Source organism: Mobula birostris, unplaced genomic scaffold, assembly GCF_030028105.1.
Source record: "Mobula birostris isolate sMobBir1 unplaced genomic scaffold, sMobBir1.hap1 scaffold_1144, whole genome shotgun sequence".
NCBI classification, from domain to species: Eukaryota; Metazoa; Chordata; class Chondrichthyes; order Myliobatiformes; family Myliobatidae; genus Mobula; species Mobula birostris.
In genome coordinates, this window is record NW_027274185.1 from 79,413 (window position 1) to 98,487 (window position 19,075).

Sequence of the window (19,075 nt, forward strand, 5' to 3'; positions counted from 1 at the left end):
CCAATCGAGCAGCCGTTCCCAGCTCGACCGCTCAGGGCAGGGCAGGGCAGGGCAGGGAGATCTCATGGACAGCGGCCGTAAAGACCATTCATTCCCCTCCTGCTTCCCAAAGAGAATCCCAAATTCCCCGCGGGAACACGTAGATTCATTGGGAAAGTTTTCCGCTGCCCTCACACCCAGAAACAGGAGAATGATAGAAAATAATTCTCTGAAATTACAATGACCTTTGATTAATTTATAGATTTTATGAATTTATTTTGTACCCACCCTTATTATGCCAAGCACAGGAGCTGTGGTGAAAATTCCCCCAGTTCTTCTTTACCTCTTCCCCCTTATAACAGTTAGCTCCCACCGAACTCTCGTACACATTCACACGCACATACACACACACACCTGGGAGGGGGAAGGGAAACACAGGTCTGTGCATTCGCGGGGCACGTGGTGTGCCGGGGAGGGGGGTGGGGAGGAACCACTCCTGCTCTCCCGACATCATCGCACACGTCCCCGGCGACGAATTACTCCACGCGGACAGCGTCTATCTCTGCGTCCACCTTTGCCGCCGACGTAACGCAGAAGCTAATGGCACTTTCACTTTTTAGCCGACAAGGTTGACTCTGCATTTTAGAAAATGGGAGGGCAGAGAGAAGGGCCGGCAGAGTTAGCAGGCTACTCGTGAGCCTCGTCCGTGCGCCACTTCAGGCTTTCTTCCTTGCGGGCGTCTGGCTTGATCTGGTTGCGCATGCCCCCCAGGAGATTGGAGGTGGCCTCGGAGGCCACGATGAGCGGCTTGACCACGGTGGGCGGGATCTGCCTCAGGAGTCCCCCCACGGCTCCTGTGATTCCCTTCTGCTCGTGTCCCCTGGTGGCCACATCACAGATGGTCTGCGCTGTGTCGATGACACCCTGGAAAGAGAGCAGGGGGTGAGAAGATGCTGCGAACGGCCGGCGGCCCGGTGCTTTGCTGCCTCCTTGAGGCCTTTGCCTTCCCTCAGGAAAACAGGAGCAAGACAAGGTCACTATGTCCCCCAACGCCTGCTCAGTCGTTCAAAGACAAAGTAAAATTATCAGTGGACATATGGTACCGTGCAAAGGTCTGGGGCATGTAACATATATATAGTATGCGGGATGAGGGTGTGGAGACACGCCTGTACCAAAGGAAGTGTGAGGCGCTCCTTCCCTCCGCTGGCCTGCAGGTCACCCTGGGGCAAGGTGTAACACCTGCTTAGCCCCCGGTCAGGGTCACGTGAGGCCGTGGGAGCAGGTGGTGGATGGTCGTATGAGCAGCCGGTGCAACCACTGGCACTGGGCAGGCAATCTCTGACGAGCATTGATAACGGCTGGGGTCACCTGTCTTGCCAAGACACTGCCCAGAAATAGGCGATGGCAAACCACTTGGGTAGAAAAATTTGCCCAGAACAATCATGGATGGAAGGACCATGATGGCCTACGTCGTAACGACACTGCACATAATGATGATGTCATAATGGCACAGCACATAATGATGATGTCATAATGGCACAGCACCAGGAACAAATCGACTGTGCAGTATATGGCTTTCCAGTTACCAAATAACCACACCGAATATGACAAAGCCAAGTACTCTTACTTCTGTTTCCCAACCACCTTCCTATGTTAACCAACATACAGTAATGTCCAATAGTCTTAGGTACCCTAGCAATAATGTGCCAAAGACTTTTGCACAGTCCTGCGAGTACTCTCAGAGGCTACTCTGTTAGGGTATAGGTGTGGAACCCAGTGTGGTCTCTGCTGCTGTAGCCCGTCCACTTCAGGGTTCAAAGTGTTGTGTGTTCAGAGACGTTCGTCTGCACACCACTGTTGTAACGTGTGGTTATTTGCCTTCCTGTCAGCTTGAACAAGTCTGCCCATTCTCCTCTGACCTCTCTCATGAACAAGGCTGCCGCTCACTGGATGTTTTCTTTTAAATTTTTGCCCCATTCTCTGTAAAGTCTAGAGACTGCTGTGCGTGAAAATCGCAGGAGATCAGCAGTTTCCGACATACTCAAGCCACCCTGTCTGGCACCAACAATCATTCCACCATCAAAGATCACATTTCTTCCCCATTCTGATGTTTGGTCTGAACAACAACTGAACCTCTTGATCTTGTCTGCATGCTTTTATGCATTGAGTTGCTGCCACATAATTGGCCAGTTAGATTGAGGTTCAGGTAGTTATTATACAGAAGAGCAGGTTGAGGGAGATCAGACACATGGAGTTTGAGGGAGATCAGACACAAGTGGAGTTTGAGGGAGATCAGACAGAAGTGGAGTTTGAGGGAGATCAGACAAAAGAGGAGTTTGAGGGAGATCAGACAAAAGAGGAGTTTGCGGGAGATCAGACACAAGTGGAGTTTGAGGGAGATCAGACAGAAGTGGAGTTTGAGGGAGATCAGACAAAAGAGGAGATTGAGGGAGATCAGACAAAAGAGGAGTTTCAGGGAGATCAGACGAAAGAGGAGTTTGAGGGAGATCAGACACAAGTGGAGATAGAGGGAGATCAGACACAAGAGGAGTTTGAGGGAGATCAGACACAAGTGGAGTTTGAGGGAGATCAGACAGAAGTGGAGTTTGAGGGAGATCAGACAAAAGAGGAGATTGAGGGAGATCAGACAAAAGAGGAGTTTCAGGGAGATCAGACAAAAGAGGAGTTTAAGGGAGATCAGACACAAGTGGAGTTTCAGGGGGATCAGACAAAAGAGGAGGTTGAGGTAGATCAGACAGGAAGGTGACAGTAACTCAAATAACCACACGTTACAACAGTGGTGGGCAGAAGAGCAATTCTGAAAACACAACACATCGAACCGTGAAACGGACGGGCTACATCAGCAGAAGACCACCGACATACACTCACTCAGTGGCCACTATTTTTAGGGACAGGAGATAGCGAAGAACGTGACACACACACACAGACACACCCGCAGCCTACCTCTCGGACGGTGTCGTAAGCTTTGGCAACTCCCTCTCGGAGGTCTGCTGGCTGCTGTATTCTCCTATACCTCTTCAGGTACTTCTGGTCCATGATTGCCTTGGTCACCGGCGGCGTCGGAGACAAAATGTCGTACACGGTCTCCGCGGTAGCCTGAGTTGAGAGGCACAGTGTGAGGATGCGTGTAGTGCGGAAGCTGTAAATGTCCTCATCAGCGTGGAGGGGAGTGACCGGGGTGAAGCTGGACCCAGTGATCGGGTTGGCATGGGCCGTGTCAATAAACTGAATATCTAATTATACACCGATAACTTTACACAGAGGGTACTGAGTTCCTGGAATGAGCTGCTCCAGGAAGTTGTAAAGGCAGGTACAATGGACACATTTCAGAGGCATTTAGATAGGAATGTTCCTGGGGGTCACAGACAAAACACAGGCAACCTGGACTGGCAGGGAAGATGCAGCTAGCCTATTTCTGGGCTGTCAAATTACAAACAGGAGTAAATCTGCAGATGCTGAAAATCTGAGCAGCACACACAAAATGCTGGAGGAACTCAGCAGGCCAGACAGATTCTATGGAAGAAAAAGCAGAGTTGATGTTTCAGGCCGAAACCCTTCGGCAGGGTCATTGTAAATTGTCTCATGAAATGGTTCGGGTTAAATCGGGGGTTGCTGAGAGTCCTGCCGAAGGGTTTCGGCTCGAAATGTTGACTGTAGTTTTTTCCATAAATGCTGCCTGGCCTGCTGAGTTCCTCCAGCACTTTGTGTGTGTCGTTCTGTGCTGTTTCGTTTTGTTCCGACTCTAAGGAAACTGACCCTTCTGCCAACCGGTTCCACAGAACGTAGAATAGTTCAGGACGAGGCCCTTCAGCCTGCAATGGCTGGCCGAACAGCATACCAAATTCAACTTCTTCTGCCTGCACGCCTGTCTTACAGTCTCTCAAAACCACTCTGGTATCTGTTTCCCCTCTATCATCTACCACTCCGAGTAAAACTTTCCCCACACGTCCCTTATAAACACACCCCCCAACCTTAAATACGCCCCCCCACCCTGTTAGAAAGATTCTGACTGTCTACCCCCTCGATGCCTCTCAATCTCATAAGTCTCCGTCGGTTCTCTCCCGTCAGCCACTCCAGAGCAAACAACCCGTCAGTCCAGCCTCAGCCTCTCCTTGCAGCCGGTTCCCCCGGATGCAGGCAGCATCCTCGTACATTAACTGCCCGTTCAGCCTGTGGTGCCCACGTCCCTGAGATGAGTGAACATTAAACATGCTCTGTACGTCGTCTGCCTCCACCACTTCCCGGGGACTCCATCAGCAAGAGCCAAGGACCCCTCAGTGCAGCTCTGCTATCGAATACTGTCCCTTCTGGTCCTCCGCCCAGCCCCCCTGCCTGTCCCCCTCACCCCTACCTCCTGAACGGGCCACCTGTACCAGGGCCCCATGGTTAGCACAGCACCACTTCAGATCCGGGATTTTTTTGGGGTTCAGAGTTCAATTCCGGTGCCGTTCTGTAGGGAGTCTCCCCGTGAAATGTGTGGGTTCCCCAGGTGCTCCGGGACCCCTCACAGTCCGGAGAGGTACCGGGGAGGTTAACTGGTGGTTGTAAATTGTCCCGTGATTCAGTTAGGGGTTGCACAGCTCGAAGGGCCAGAACGGCATTTCTGTGCAGAAGATAAAATAAGGCAAAATGTTATTCTTGCCTTGCCGGAAGACCCTGCAACTATAGTCACTGTTACATTCCCCACCCCACAGTATATATTTAATTTTATTGAGATACAGCGTGGAACAGGTCTTTCCAGCTGTGCCACCCAGCAAACCTCGATTAACCCGAACCGAATCACCGGACAATTTACAATGACCAGTTAACCTACCAATCGGTATGTCTTTGGACTGTGGGAGGAAACCAGAGCACCCGAAGGAAACCCATGCGGTCACGGGAAGAACGTGCAAACACCTTATAGGCAGGAATTGAACCCATCTCGCTGGTAATGTAAAACGTTGTGTTAACCACTACACTACCATGCGATGGGAATCGAACCCGGGTCACTGGTAATGTAAAACGTTGTGTTAACCGCTACACTACCGTGCGATGGGAATCGAACCCGGGTCGCTGGTACTGTGAAACGTTGTGCTAACCGCTACACTACCGTGCGATGGGAATCGAACCCGGGTCACTGGGACTGTAAAACGTTGTGCTAACCGCTACACTACCGTGCGATGGGAATCGAACCCGGGTCGCCGGTACTGTAAAACGTTGTGTTAACCGCTACACTACCGTGCGATGGGAATCGAACCCGGGTCGCTGGTACTGTAAAACGTTGTGTTAACCACTACACTACCGTGCGATGGGAATCGAACCCGGGTCACCGGTACTGTAAAACGTTGTGTTAACCACTACACTACCGTGCGATGGGAATCGAACCCGGGTCACCGGTACTGTAAAACGTTGTGTTAACCGCTACACTACCGTGCGATGGGAATCGAACCCGGGTCACCGGTACTGTAAAACGTTGTGTTAACCGCTACACTACCGTGCGATGGGAATCGAACCCGGGTCACCGGTACTGTAAAACGTTGTGTTAACCCCTACACTACCGTGCGATGGGAATCGAACCCGGGTCGCTGGTACTGTAAAACGTTGTGTTAACCGCTACACTACCGTGCGATGGGAATCGAACCCGGGTCGCTGGTACTGTAAAACGTTGTGTTAACCACTACACTACCGTGTGATGGGAATCGAACCCGGGCCACTGGTAATGTAAAACGTTGTGTTAACCACTACACTATCGTGCGATGGGAATCGAACCCGGGTCGCTGGTACTGTAAAACGTTGTGCTAACCACTACACTACCGTGCGATGGGAATCGAACCCGGGTCGCTGGGACTGTAAAACATTGTGTTAACCACTACACTACCGTGTGATGGGAATCGAACCCGGGTCGCTGGTAATGTAAAACGTTGTGTTAACCACTACACTATCGTGTGATGGGAATCGAACCTGGGTCGCTGGGACTGTAAAACGTTGTGTTAACCACTACACTACCGTGCGATGGGAATCGAACCCGGGTCACTGGTAATGTAAAACGTTGTGTTAACCACTACACTACCGTGCGATGATACTCTGATGGAAATCATCCTTCAGCAGGAGCAGAGTGCCTTCGGGTGGCCTGAGACAGGGAAAATCTTTCCTTACGATTTCCCTCTGCTGCCTCATCCCTTAGCCAAGGCACACCACCATTACACTCCCTCTCTGTCTGGTGCCCTGCTTGCCAATGTTTCCTGGTTCATGTTAAATCTGATTCCCCTTCTCCTCCCAACATGTCACCCCAGGGCCTTGACTTGTGCCAAGATGAGGGTCCCTCAGGGTTGAGGAGCAACCCCTCAGATTCCCTCTGGGCAGCCTCCAACCTGATGGCATGAACATCGATTTCTCCTGGTGGTGAAAAATTTCCCTCCCCCTTCTTTTTCCTATTTCCCATTCTGGCCTCTCACCTGCCTATCACCACCCAGTGCCCCCACTTCTTCCCTTTCTCCTACGGTCCGCTCTCCTCTCCTATCAGATTCCCTCCTCTCCAGCCCTTTACCTTTCCCACCCACCTGGTTTCACCCATCACCTTCCAGCCATCCTCCTTCCCGTCTCCCCCACCTTTTTATTCTGGCGTCTTCCCCCTTCCTGATGAACGGTCTTTGCCCGAAACGTCGACTGTTTATTCATTTCCACAGATGCTGCCTGACCTGCTGAGCTCCTCCAGCATTTTGTGCGTTGCTTTGGGCTTCCAGCATCTGCAGAATCTCGATAGTGTTCCCACCTCCCTATTGAAAGCCAGTCTTCCTGCTAATTGCACTGGACTTGCGGCCGTTACTGAAGTAACCCTCTCTCGTGACCCTCAACATTTCAACGTTTACGAGACTCTTAGGCAGGCAGATGTATGAGAGAAAGTGGTGGCATGTGGACTGCGTAGCAGGGAGGTGTTAGATTAATTGTGGAGCTGCTAATTATAGGTCGGCCCATCATTGTGGGCTGACAGATCTGTAATCTGCTGGACTGATCTGTGTTCTATGACATACCACACTGTGCAAGAATCTTAGGCGCATATATAGTAATTTTATGTATTGCACTGTACTGCTGTCACAAAAAAAATTTCGTGACGTGTGAGTGATGATAAACCTGATTCTGATCTGGGTCTCTATTGTGGACTGAGAGTGGGAAGGGGGCAGGGAGAGGGGAATCATGGTTGGGAAAAGGGGAAGGGAGAGAGGAGGGGGCAGGAAGCACCAGAGAGACATTCTGTAATGATCAATAAACCAATTGTTTGGAATCAAATGACCTTGCCTGGTGTCTCAGGGCTGGGTGTGTCTGTGCCCACCCCTGACACTCCTTCTCTGCCACCCGTCCCACACCCCTCCCGCGGTGCCCCACCCTCACCATTCCCAACACCCTTTGCTCCCACCAGAGTTACTAACTCGCTCTCTGCTCCACGTTGACAAGTACTGTGCTGTGCTAGCTGTAAATATGCACCAAAGACTTTTGCAGTGCTGTACGAGAGGCCTGAATGAGACGAGTGGCTGGGCGAGTCAAGGACAGCCTCACCTGAATAGCTTGCACCAGTCGGTTACTCAGCTCCAAGGCCGCGGAGGCCGTGGAGGTTCCAAAGGACGCTGCGCCCCGCTGGAGCCCCCGGATGATCCGCCCATCCTTCCGGTACTGTTCAATTGGTAGCCAGAAGAGGTCCCGGAGGCCGTGAACTGTGGGAGGAGAGACTGTGGTTACTGATGCAAAGTTCAGAGTAAATTTATCATCATCATCATTCTGAGCCATGTTGTTATGACGTGGGCGATCACGGTCTTTCCACGACCATGACTGTTCTGAGCAAATTTTTCCACGCAAGTGGTTTACCATTACCTCCTTCTGGGCAGTGTCTTTACAAGACGGGTGACCCCAGCCATTATCAATGCTCGTCAGAGATTGTCTGCCTGGTGTCAGTGGTCACATAACCAGGACTTGTGATCTGCACCGGCTGCTCATACGACCGTCCACCACCTGATCCCACGGCTTCACGTCACTCTGATCGGGGGCTAAGCAGGTGCTACACCTTGCCCAAGGGTGACCTGCAGGCTAGCGGAGGGAAGGAGCACCTCACACCTCCTTTGGTAGAGACGCACCTCCACCCTGCCACAAACGTATTATCAAAGTACATACATGTCACCATATACTACCCTGAGAGTCATTTTCCTGCGGGCATTTACAGGAGAACAAAGAAACACAATAGAATCAACAAAAGGAAACACACAAAGATTGACAAGCAACCAAACTGCAAAGAAAACCATGGGGCAGCTGGCTTTACACAGCAAAACGGCGCAGGCCATTTGGTCCATCGAGTCCATCACAGCTCCCCCACACACTTACAGGGGGACAGTACCCGGTGTAAACCCACACAGGTCACGGGGAGAATGTACAAACTGCACACACAAGTGAATCCAGGTCAATTACGCTAACTGCTCGGCTACCGAGCTCGCCATAACTGGATCCACTTTTGCCTTGCTCCCCCTCGAAAACCCTGCGTTCAGGCCCGGTACTCTAACTTGCTTTTTGTGAGAGGCAGAGAGGGATTTAATTGGATTGCTCCAATTACTGGTCCAGTAACTCAATTGCTCTGCCAATGCCACATGCCCCCTATCTGAGACTCCATACCCCTCATGCATCTGCCTCGACCACCACCCTCAGCAACTCCACTACTCTCCGAGTTAAAACCTACCTCCAACATCCCACCAACGGCAGAACAGACTAGATGGACCAAATGGCCTAATTCCCCTCAATTTATAAGATTTAGGGGCAGAATTAGGTCATTCTGATCATCGGGTTTGCTGCGCCTATGGTCTTAGGGTCTATACATTGCTCCCAACACCGTACATCAGTTATGATAAACCTGGGGGAAAAAGAAATCGGATTGTTGTCGGATGCCATGATTGAACCGCCCCTGCTCGGCATCATTCACTTACACAGCTGTACCACTGAGTGCATGGGCCCCACGCCTCCGAGAATCCCCGGCAACTGGTTCTTCCGGATATCAATCAGCCACTCGGTCAGCGCGTAGTTGATCACCTTGTCCACCCCCAGCAGCCTGAGAGACAGACCAACACAGGCAGTTATCTTATAGACAGGGAGCATCGACATCACCCAGTGGGCGACAGGCTGGCATTTAGAACCAAGGGGCATTGACATCACCCAGTGGGAGACAGGCTGGCATTTAGAACCAAGGGGCATCGACATCACCCAGTGGGAGACAGACTGGCACTTAGAACCAACGGAAATGGACATCACCCAGTGGGAGACAGGTTGGCATTTAGAACCAAGGGGCATGGACATCACCAAGTGGGAGACAGGCTGGCATTTAGAACCAACGGAAATCGACATCACCCAGTGGGAGACAGACTGGCACTTAGAACCAACGGAAATGGACATCACCCAGTGGGAGACAGGCTGGCATTTAGAACCAAGGGGCATCGACATCACCGAGTGGGTGACAGGGTGGCATTTAGAACCAAGGGGCATCGACATCACCCAGTGGGAGACAGGCTGGCATCTAGAACCAAGGGGCATCGACATCACCGAGTGGGAGACAGACTGGCACTTAGAACCAACGGAAATGGACATCACCCAGTGGGAGACAGGTTGGCATTTAGAACCAAGGGGCATGGACATCACCAAGTGGGAGACAGGCTGGCATTTAGAACCAACGGAAATCGACATCACCCAGTGGGAGACAGGTTGGCATCTAGAACCAAGGGGCATCGTCATCACCGAGTGGGAGACAGGCTAGCATTTTGAACCAAGGGGCATGGACATCACCGAGTGGGAGACAGGGTGGCATCTAGAACCAAGGGGCATCGCCATCACTGAGTGGGAGACAGGCTGGCATTTAGAACCAAGGGGTATCGACATCACTGAGTGGGAGACAGGGTGGCATCTAGAACCAAGGGGCATCGCCATCACTGAGTGGGAGACATGGTGGCATTTAGAACCAAGGGGCATCGCCATCACTGAGTGGCAGACAGGCTGGCATTTAGAACCAAGGGGCATCGACATCACTGAGTGGGAGACAGGCTGGCATTTAGAACCAAGGGGAATCGACATCACTGAGTGGGAGACAGGCTGGCATCTAGAACCAAGGGGCATCGCCATCACTGAGTGGGAGACATGGTGGCATTTAGAACCAAGGGGCATCGACATCACCCAGTGGGAGACAGGGTGGCATTTAGAACCAAGGGGCATCGACATCACCCAGTGGGAGACAGGGTGGCATTTAGAACCAAGGGGTATTGACATCACCAAGTGGGAGACATGCTGGCATTTAGAACCAAGGGGTATCGACCTCAACAAGTGGGAGACAGGGTGGCATTTAGAACCAAGGGGCATCGACATCACCCAGTGGGAGACAGGGTGGCATTTAGAACCAAGGGGCATCGACCTCAACAAGTGGGAGACAGGCTGGCATTTAGAACCAATGGAAATCGACATCACCCAGTGGGAGACAGGGTGGCATTTAGAACCAAGGGGCATCGACATCACCGAGTGGGAGACAGGCTGGCATTTAGAACCAAGGGGCATCGACATCACCCAGTGGGAGACAGGCTGGCATTTAGAACCAATGGAAATCGACATCACCCAGTGGGAGACAGGCTGGCATTTAGAACCAATGGAAATCGACATCACCCAGTGGGAGACAGGCTGGCATTTAGAACCAAGGGGCATTGACATCACCAAGTGGGAGACAGGGTGGCATTTAGAACCAAGGGGCATCGACATCACCTAGTGGGAGGTAGGGTGAGATCTAGAACCAAGTCTTGGTTTACAACATTGTTACACACAGAGTCTCTAAGAACCATGCAAAGCAGAACTCCTGATCCAGACTACAGCAGAGTCTCCCGATAGAAGCAGGATTAATGTTCAGTAAGGGAGACACAAGACTCTAGTGCACACTGGATGTATATTTGTGGACCTTCTGCTGTATGACATGTTGTGTGTTCAGAGATGCTCCTCTGCACACCACTGTTGTAACGTGTGGTTGTCTGAATTACCGTCACCTTCCTGTCAGCCTCAACCAGTCTGGCCACTCCCCTCTGATCTCCCTCAGAAACAAGGTGTTTTCACCCACATAGCTGCCGCTTACTGCATGTTTTCTTGTTTTTCTCACCATTCTCTGTAAACTCTTAGAGACCGTAATGTGTGAAAATCCCAGGACATCAGTACTGTGTAAAAGTCTTAGGCACTCTAGATTTTTTATCTGGTTTCAGATGGTTTGGCCTCCACAGAGCCCTGATTTCAACATCGTCGAGACTGTCTGGGATTACCTGGAGAGACAGAAGCGAGTGAGAGAGCCAACGTCTGCAGAAGAACTGTAGCAAGTTCTCCAAGATGCTTGGAACAATCTACCAGCTGATTTTCTTATAAAACTGCACAACGGTGTACCTGAGGACTGGTGCAGTTTGAAAGGCAAAGATGGTCACACCAAATATTGATACGATTTTTTACTGTTCACTGCTCTTTATAGTACTTTGAGATTTACAAACTTTTCATTACATTATTTTTGAAAGCATCTTCACTTTACAGAGCTTTATTTTACATGTGCCTAAGACTTTTGCATAGTACTGCGTGTTCACATTTATTTACATTTGATTACTGACGTTTGCACATGTGACGGTTCTGCTAATCGTTGATCACTCATGGCAGTTTGCACTGTTGTCTTTTAAAGTGCAGGTTGTTATTGTGTTGGCTGTTCTGGTTTTGTCCTGTGTTTTATGCTTGGCACCGAACCACAATCAATTCTGGTGCGTTCCACATCCTGGCAATAAAGAGATTCTGATCTTGGCTCCCCTGTGCTGGATGGGCTGTGTCTGGACTGCTAGCTAGAACTCCTACTAAAGCGCAACGCCATTTCCAATCCACACCTCTCTAGTGATCCCCAGTGAGGTGAATGGAGGAGTCAGGAACAACCAAGGAAGAATGATTCTGAACAACTGCCGCACAAGCAGACACTCCTGTGCAAAAGCCTCAGGCACGTGTATATATATATATAGCGAGGGAGCATAAGACTTTTACACAGTACTGTATTTACCAACATCGAGCACAGGGAGAGTCTGTAAATTTGGCAGGAACGAAGGATGTTGGGAATGGTGAGGGTGGGGCACCGCGGGAGGGGTGAGGGACAGGTGGCAGAGAAGGAGTGACAGGGGTGGGTACAGACACACCCAGCCCTGAGACACCAGGCAAGGTCATTTGATTCCAAACAATTGGTTTATTGATCATTACAGAATGTCTCTCTGGTGCTTCCCGCTCCCTCCCCTCTCCCTTCCCCTTTTCCCAACCATGATTCCCCTCTCCCTGCCCCCTTCCCACTCTCAATCCACAATAGAGACCCAGATCAGAATCAGGTTTATCATCACTCACTCATGTCATGAAATTTGTTTTTTTTGTGGCAGCAGTACAGTGCAATACATAAAATTAGTCCTGTGCAAAGGTCTTGGGCACCCTGGCTATATATATGTGCCTCAGACTTCTGCAAGGTACTGTATACTAAACACTGGAGATTCTACAGATTATGGAAATCCAGAGCAACCCACACAAAATGCTGGAGGAACTCAGCAGGTCAGGCAGCATCCATGGAAATGAATAAACAGTTGATGTTTCAAGGCAGAGGAAAGCAGCGGCCATCATCAGAGACCCCCACCACCCAGGACACGCTCTCTTCTCGCTACTGGGTTCGGGAAGGAGGTACAGGAGCCTCAGGTCCCACACCACCAGGTTCAGGAACAGTTATTACCCCTCAACCATCAGGCTCCTGAACCAGTGAGGATAACTTCACTCAACTTCACCCACCCCAAAAGTGAACTGTTCCCACAACCAATAGACTTACTTTCAAAGACTCTTCATCTCATGTTCTCGATATTTAATGCTTATTTATTCTTTCTTGTATTTTCACAGTTTGCTGTCTGGTTGAACACCCAAGTTGGCACGGTCTTTCATTGATTCTAGTATGGTTATTGGATTTACTGAATCTGGCCGTAAGAAAATGAATCTCAGGGTTGTATACGTACTTTGATAACAAAGTTACTCCAGACTTTGATTAGGGATGCCTAAAACTGGAAGGTGTCCTGCTGAAGGGCCTCGGCCCGAAACGTCAACTGTGTTCTTTTCCACAGATGCTGCCTGGCCTGCTGAGTTCCTCCAGCATTTTGTGCCTGTTGCTTGGGTGTAGGTTTACAGTGAGATGGGCACCATTCGAAGGGGATGTGAGCGGCAAGTTTTTCCCCACACAGTATATGCAACCAGCTGCCCGGGGAAGTGGTAGAAGCGGGTAGAATTAGAACACAGAATATATTTGGGCAGGTTTATGGATAAGAAAGGCTTAGGGCAGGGTTCCCAACGCTAGGTTGGGAACCCCTGACTTAGGGGAATATGGGACTCACTTATGGTCTGCAACGTTGGTAAGACATTGCAGGTTGAAGGGACCGAACATACTGTGATGTTCTATCTTCTGTGATCAAAGGACTCGAGCGGAGAAGAGGCATTCTTTGACGCAGTTGGGGCAGTGGAAGTGACTGAATGGGGGGGTCAAGGTGGAACTGAGAAAGTGCCGAGCAGCTCTCTCAAGATGGGGAGGAAATGTGGTCTCCTTTAACCTGGTACTGACTACCTGATGGAGTCATGCTTGGAACGAGAGGAGCTCATTGTTGGAAGGGGACTTTCTGCTGCCGTTAGCATGTTAGGACAGCGTGTGTACAATCGCCACATTGTGCTTCTTTTCTTGCCTGGAACAGCAACATAACAATGCTGCCCTTTGGCCTAGTCACGCCGCAAAGGAGAAACATTCTTTGCATTTTTGTTACTTTTATAAGTGCTTGCTTTCCGGGGGCAGACAAGAGACAAAGGCTCCGATGTAAAGCACAGCCCACGCTCGGCTCTTTTCTGGGCATCAGCACAAGGCAATACTGAGAACAGTTGTGTTCGTCCCATTGCAGGGCGGATATAGAGGCTTTGCAGAGGGTGCAGATGAGGTTCACCAGGATGTCAGGCGGTATGTGCTTCTGGAGAGGTTAGGCAAACAAGGGGTTGTAACTTCGAAGAGCACCGGGACCATAGCCCTTCGCACTCCTCCTATCCCTGTACCTGTCCAAACTTCTCTTAAACGTTGAAATCGAGTTTGCATCAACCTTGTGCTGGCAGCTCATCCCACACTCTCAGAACCCTCTGAGTGAAGACGTTCCCCCTCATGTTCCCCTTAAACATTTCACCTTTCACCCTTAACCCATGACCTCTAGTTGCAGTCTCACTCAACCTCAGTGGAAAAAGCCTGCTTGCATTTACCAGATCTATACGCCTCATAATCTTGTATATGTCTATCAAATCTCCTCTCAATCTTCTCCCTTCTAGGGAATAAAGACCTAACCTATTCAATCTTTCCCTGCAACTCAGGTCCTCATCCCATCAACATGCTCGTAAATTTTCTCTGTACTTTTTCAAATCTTGTTTACATCTCTCCTATAGGTAGGTGACCCCATATTAGACCTCACCAGCATCTTATACAACCTCAACATAACACCCATCTCCTGTACTCAATAGTTTGATTTATGAAGGCCAACATGCCAGAAGCTTTCCTTATGACCCTAGCTACCTGTGACACCACTTTCAATGGATTACGGACCTTCTCTGAGTGGTGGATCTTTGGAGTTCTCTGCCGCTGGGAACTGTGGAGTCCAAACCGTTAATTTAATATCTATGGATACATTTGTCTGCCAGACCAAGGATCGATGTGATGGGGAACTGGCAGTGCAGAGGAGCTGAGATCAGCCATGAACACTTGCATAGACGGTTAGGCCAGATGGTCTGGTGGTCTTCCTAGCTGGTGGGATCTGCTTAGGTACAGGGTGATCAACACCCAAAGACGCTGGAGGAACACCAGTGGGTCTGGCAGCATCCATGGAGGGGACAGTCGACAATTCATGTCGAGACCCTTTATTTGGACTGGAAAAAGGGGAGACTGCCGGTGTAAAGGGACGGAGCAAGAGCTTGCCAGTGACGGCTGGATCAGGTAATCAGGGAGGGGGCTAGGCAGACGAGGGAGAGAGGAGAATGGGAAAGACATCATGAAGATGAGATGTCATGGCGGAGGACACTGGACCATGGAATAAAGGGAAGGAGGTGAAGAAGTAGTGGACACATCACGGGTAAAGCCACCCAACCATTGAGCAGGTCTGCATGAAATGCTATTGCAGGAAAGCGGCATCCATCATCAGGGACCCCCACCACCCAGGTCACTCTCTTCACTTCTCATGGCTACCATCGGGAAGGAGGTACAGAAGCCTCAGGACCCATACCACCGGGTTCAGGAACAGTTATTACACCTCAACTATCAGGCTCTTGAACCCAGAAGGGTAACTTCACTTGCCCCAGCATTGAAATGTTCCCACAACCCTTGGAACACACACAAAAAGTGCTGGTGGAACACAGCAGGCCAGGCAGCATCTACAGGAAGAGGTACAGTCGATGTTTCGGGCTGAGACGCTTCGTCAGAACTTTGAAGAGAAGCGGCGTGAAGTGATGGGCAGATGGAGAGGGTGAGGTAGGGGGATAGAGATGGGGTGATGGTTGCTGGAAGTTAGAGAAATCAATGTTCCTGCCAATCGGTTGGAGACTACCAGCACCGAGGATGAGGCACTGCTCTGTTACTCTGCGGCACGCCTCAACTTGGCAGTGGAGGTGGCCTTGGACAGACGTGTCTGTGGCAGAAGTGGCAGGATTGAATTAGCTGGCAGATCCCAGCTGGAGAGAACCAGCTGCTCTACTTATGGCCTCTCAAGGCTGAACGGAAGAAGAGCCGAGGTGTGTTAGCCATCCCTGTGATGAAAGGATAGGACTTTATTCACCGGAGCAAAGGAAAATAAAGGGTGAAGGCGCAGGAGGCTCAGACAGGATCAATGTTGTTCTGAGGTGACAGGGCAGAGACTTAATCGGACCCGAGAGGCAATCTAGTTCCGTATTCAGTACTCAGTATATTTATTCATTTATTCAGCTATACAGTGTGGTGTAGGCCCTCCAGCCCTACAACCCTCGACAAAACCGATGAACCCTAACCTCATGATGGGGAAATTTACAATGACCCGTCAACTCAGTCAGCTCCATCACGGGCACTGGCCTCCCCAGCACCCAGGACATCGTCCAGCAGCCAAACCTGAGAAAGGACCCCGTCACCCGGGACACGCCCTCTTCTCAGTGCTACCAGGAGCCGGAAGACACGCCCAACGATTTGGGAACAGCTTCTTCCCCTCAGCCAGCAGATTTCGAATGGACACTGAACCCAAATAGTTCTCTCCTTCTGCACCACTTATTTAACTTAGAAAAGTATAAACACTAACTGTAATTTACAGTTTTGTTCTGTATTGCATTGCCCTGCTGCCACGCGATAACAGGTCTCACAACAATACATGCCGGTGATATTAAACCTGATTCTGACCAACTAACCTACCCGGATGTCTCTGGACTGTGGGAGGAACCCGGAGCACCCGGGGGAAACCCACACATTCCGCGGGGAGGACGTACTGAGGGAACGGGACCGGAATGGAAGCCAGGACTCGGGAACGCCCCGAGCTGATTGGTGGCTCCCGAAAGGAACAAACTGCTTGAGGAAATGGCCGAAGCTGAAAGGCACTCCGACAGGATACACTGAGAGCAGTACAAGACAAATGTGGCCAAACGGGACCGGCTCAGGTGGGCATTACAGTGTCTCTGTGCTCAGGGAGATTTAAAGCGGAGGTGGAGAGGATCTCGATTAGTAAGGTTACAGGGAGAAGGCAGGAGGATGGGGTTGAGAGGGATAATAAATCAGCCCTGATGGAACGTCTCAGCAGACTTGATGGGCAGAATGGCCTAACTCTGCTCCCGTGTCCCATGGAAATAAATGTCCCTTTGACAGGACGCCTGACTGAAGTCAGTACAACAGCAACCCTTCTGAAACACCCCAGATGACGCGGGAGTGGACCATTTCAGCAAGTGGAACGTCAAATCACCCGAGAAGGAAAGATCAGAGCCTAAGGAATCACATCAAGTTTACAAGTTATTGGAATAATGTGGAGAGCATTGGACGGGATGCGGGGGGCTGGTCCGCTGGACGGGAAGAAGGCTTGGTCCGTGATGGAATGGCGGATCAGACTCGACGGGCCAAATGGCCTAATTCTGATCCCGTGCCTTCTGATGGACTGAACGACCTCCTGCTGTTCCACGACGCGATCCCACTGCCCGTCCGACACTCACCCATGTCTGCAGCACAGCCTCTTGAGCTTGAGTTCTGAGCAGTTGAGCTGGGCAAGTCCGATCAGTATTCCAGCGAAGGTGCCCTACGGAGGAGAGAAACAACACTGAAGCTCATCGAATGGGAATGCCTCCACTTCCGCATAACTGGTCATCATCAAAAAGCACCCCAAACACTCAGTAATACCCTGTAACATCCCATAACACCACCGTAACATCCTGTAACACCCCATAACACCCTGAACACCCCGTAACACCCCGAACACCCCGTAACACCCTGAACATCCCGTAACACCCTGAACATCCCGTAACACCATCGTAACATCCTGTAACACCCCATAACACCCTGAACACCCCGTAACACCCCGAACACCCTGAACATCCCGTAACACCATCGTAACATCCTGTAACACCACCGTAACACCCTGAACGCCCCGTAACACCCTGAACACCCAGTAACACCCTGAACACCCCGTAACACCCAGTAACACCATGAACACCCCGTAACACCATCGTAACATCCTGTAACACCCCATAACACCATGAACACCCCGTAACACCATCGTAACATCCTGTAACACCCTGTAACACCATGAACACCCCGTAACACCATGAACACCCCGTAACACCATCGTAACATCCTGTAACACCCTGAACATCCCGTAACACCATCGTAACATCCTGTAACACCCCGTAACACCCTGAACACCCCAAACACCCCGTAACACCACCGTAACATCCTGTAACACCCCGTAACACCCTGAACACCCCAAACACCCAGTAACACCCCGAACACCCCGTACCACCACCGTAACATCCTGTAACACCCCGTAACACCCTGAACACCCAGTAACACCCCGTAACACCACCGTAACACCCTGAACGCCCAGTAACACCCCGAACACCCAGTAACACCTTGAACACCCATTAACACCCTGTAACACCCTGAACACCCCGTAACACCCTGAACACCCCGTAACACCCTGAACGCCCCGCAACACCACCGAACACCCAGTAACACCCCGAACACCCTGTAACACCCTCAACACCCCAAACACCCAGTAACACCACCGTAACACCCTGTAACACCCCAAACACCCAGTAACACCCCGTAACACTACCGTAACACCCTGAACACCCCGAACACCCTCAACACCCTGTAACACCCCAAAGACCCAGTAACAGCCCGTAACACCACCGCTCGGGCCATGGGGCCATGGATATGGTGGCAGGAATTATGGTAGCTCTTTCATTTCAAGAGTGGGCAGATATTAACGATGAACAGACAGTGGACTGTAATAGTCAATAGTGTCTAATTGAAAGTGCACGAGAAAGGACTACGGAGACTACAGAGGCCCATACAGAAACCTTCGGCCCGCCACATCTAAGGCATCCACCATGATGGTGGATTTACGGAATTCATTGCCACAGAGGGCTGTGGAGGCCAACTCGTGTTGAAACTAGAGAAGGTTCAAAGGAGCTTCACGAAAATTATTCTGAGAGTGGGGGGCGGGGGGTAGGGAAGATGGACGGAGGGGAGAGGGGAGGGGGGAGAGGGGAGGGGGAGAGGGGAGGGGGAGAGGGGGAGAGGTGTACTGAATGAGTCCTCTCTGTTACCTAATGACAGCATCACTCACTTGATCCATGGTTACGTGCTTTCCGTGATAGTCCAGCCAGATGGGTACCTCTGAGGTAAATCGGAATTCCCTGTCCAACAGAGAGACGGCGTTATAACTCAGACCCACATTGCTGTTCTCTCAAAGCCCGACACGTGGTCAGTCAAGGTCATCGCATTATTACCCACACTCTACACACCGGCCCACGGGGG

The 19,075-nt window shown here is 50.9% G+C and overlaps 1 protein-coding gene across 1 annotated transcript in view; it reads right to left on the reverse strand.

Moving 5' to 3' along the window:
* Positions 1 to 228: 228 nt before the first annotated feature.
* The window catches only part of LOC140192308 (autophagy-related protein 2 homolog A-like), a gene marked incomplete at its 5' end in the record, with an annotated part of 42,225 nt that continues 23,378 nt past the window's right edge, over positions 229 to 19,075 (reverse strand). The window contains 6 exons of the mRNA XM_072249972.1: positions 229 to 903; positions 2,944 to 3,096; positions 7,534 to 7,688; positions 8,943 to 9,064; positions 17,251 to 17,333; positions 18,885 to 18,954. Of these exons, the coding sequence (XP_072106073.1) occupies positions 667 to 903; positions 2,944 to 3,096; positions 7,534 to 7,688; positions 8,943 to 9,064; positions 17,251 to 17,333; positions 18,885 to 18,954 (820 nt within the window). The remainder of the gene's footprint in view (positions 904 to 2,943; positions 3,097 to 7,533; positions 7,689 to 8,942; positions 9,065 to 17,250; positions 17,334 to 18,884; positions 18,955 to 19,075) is intronic.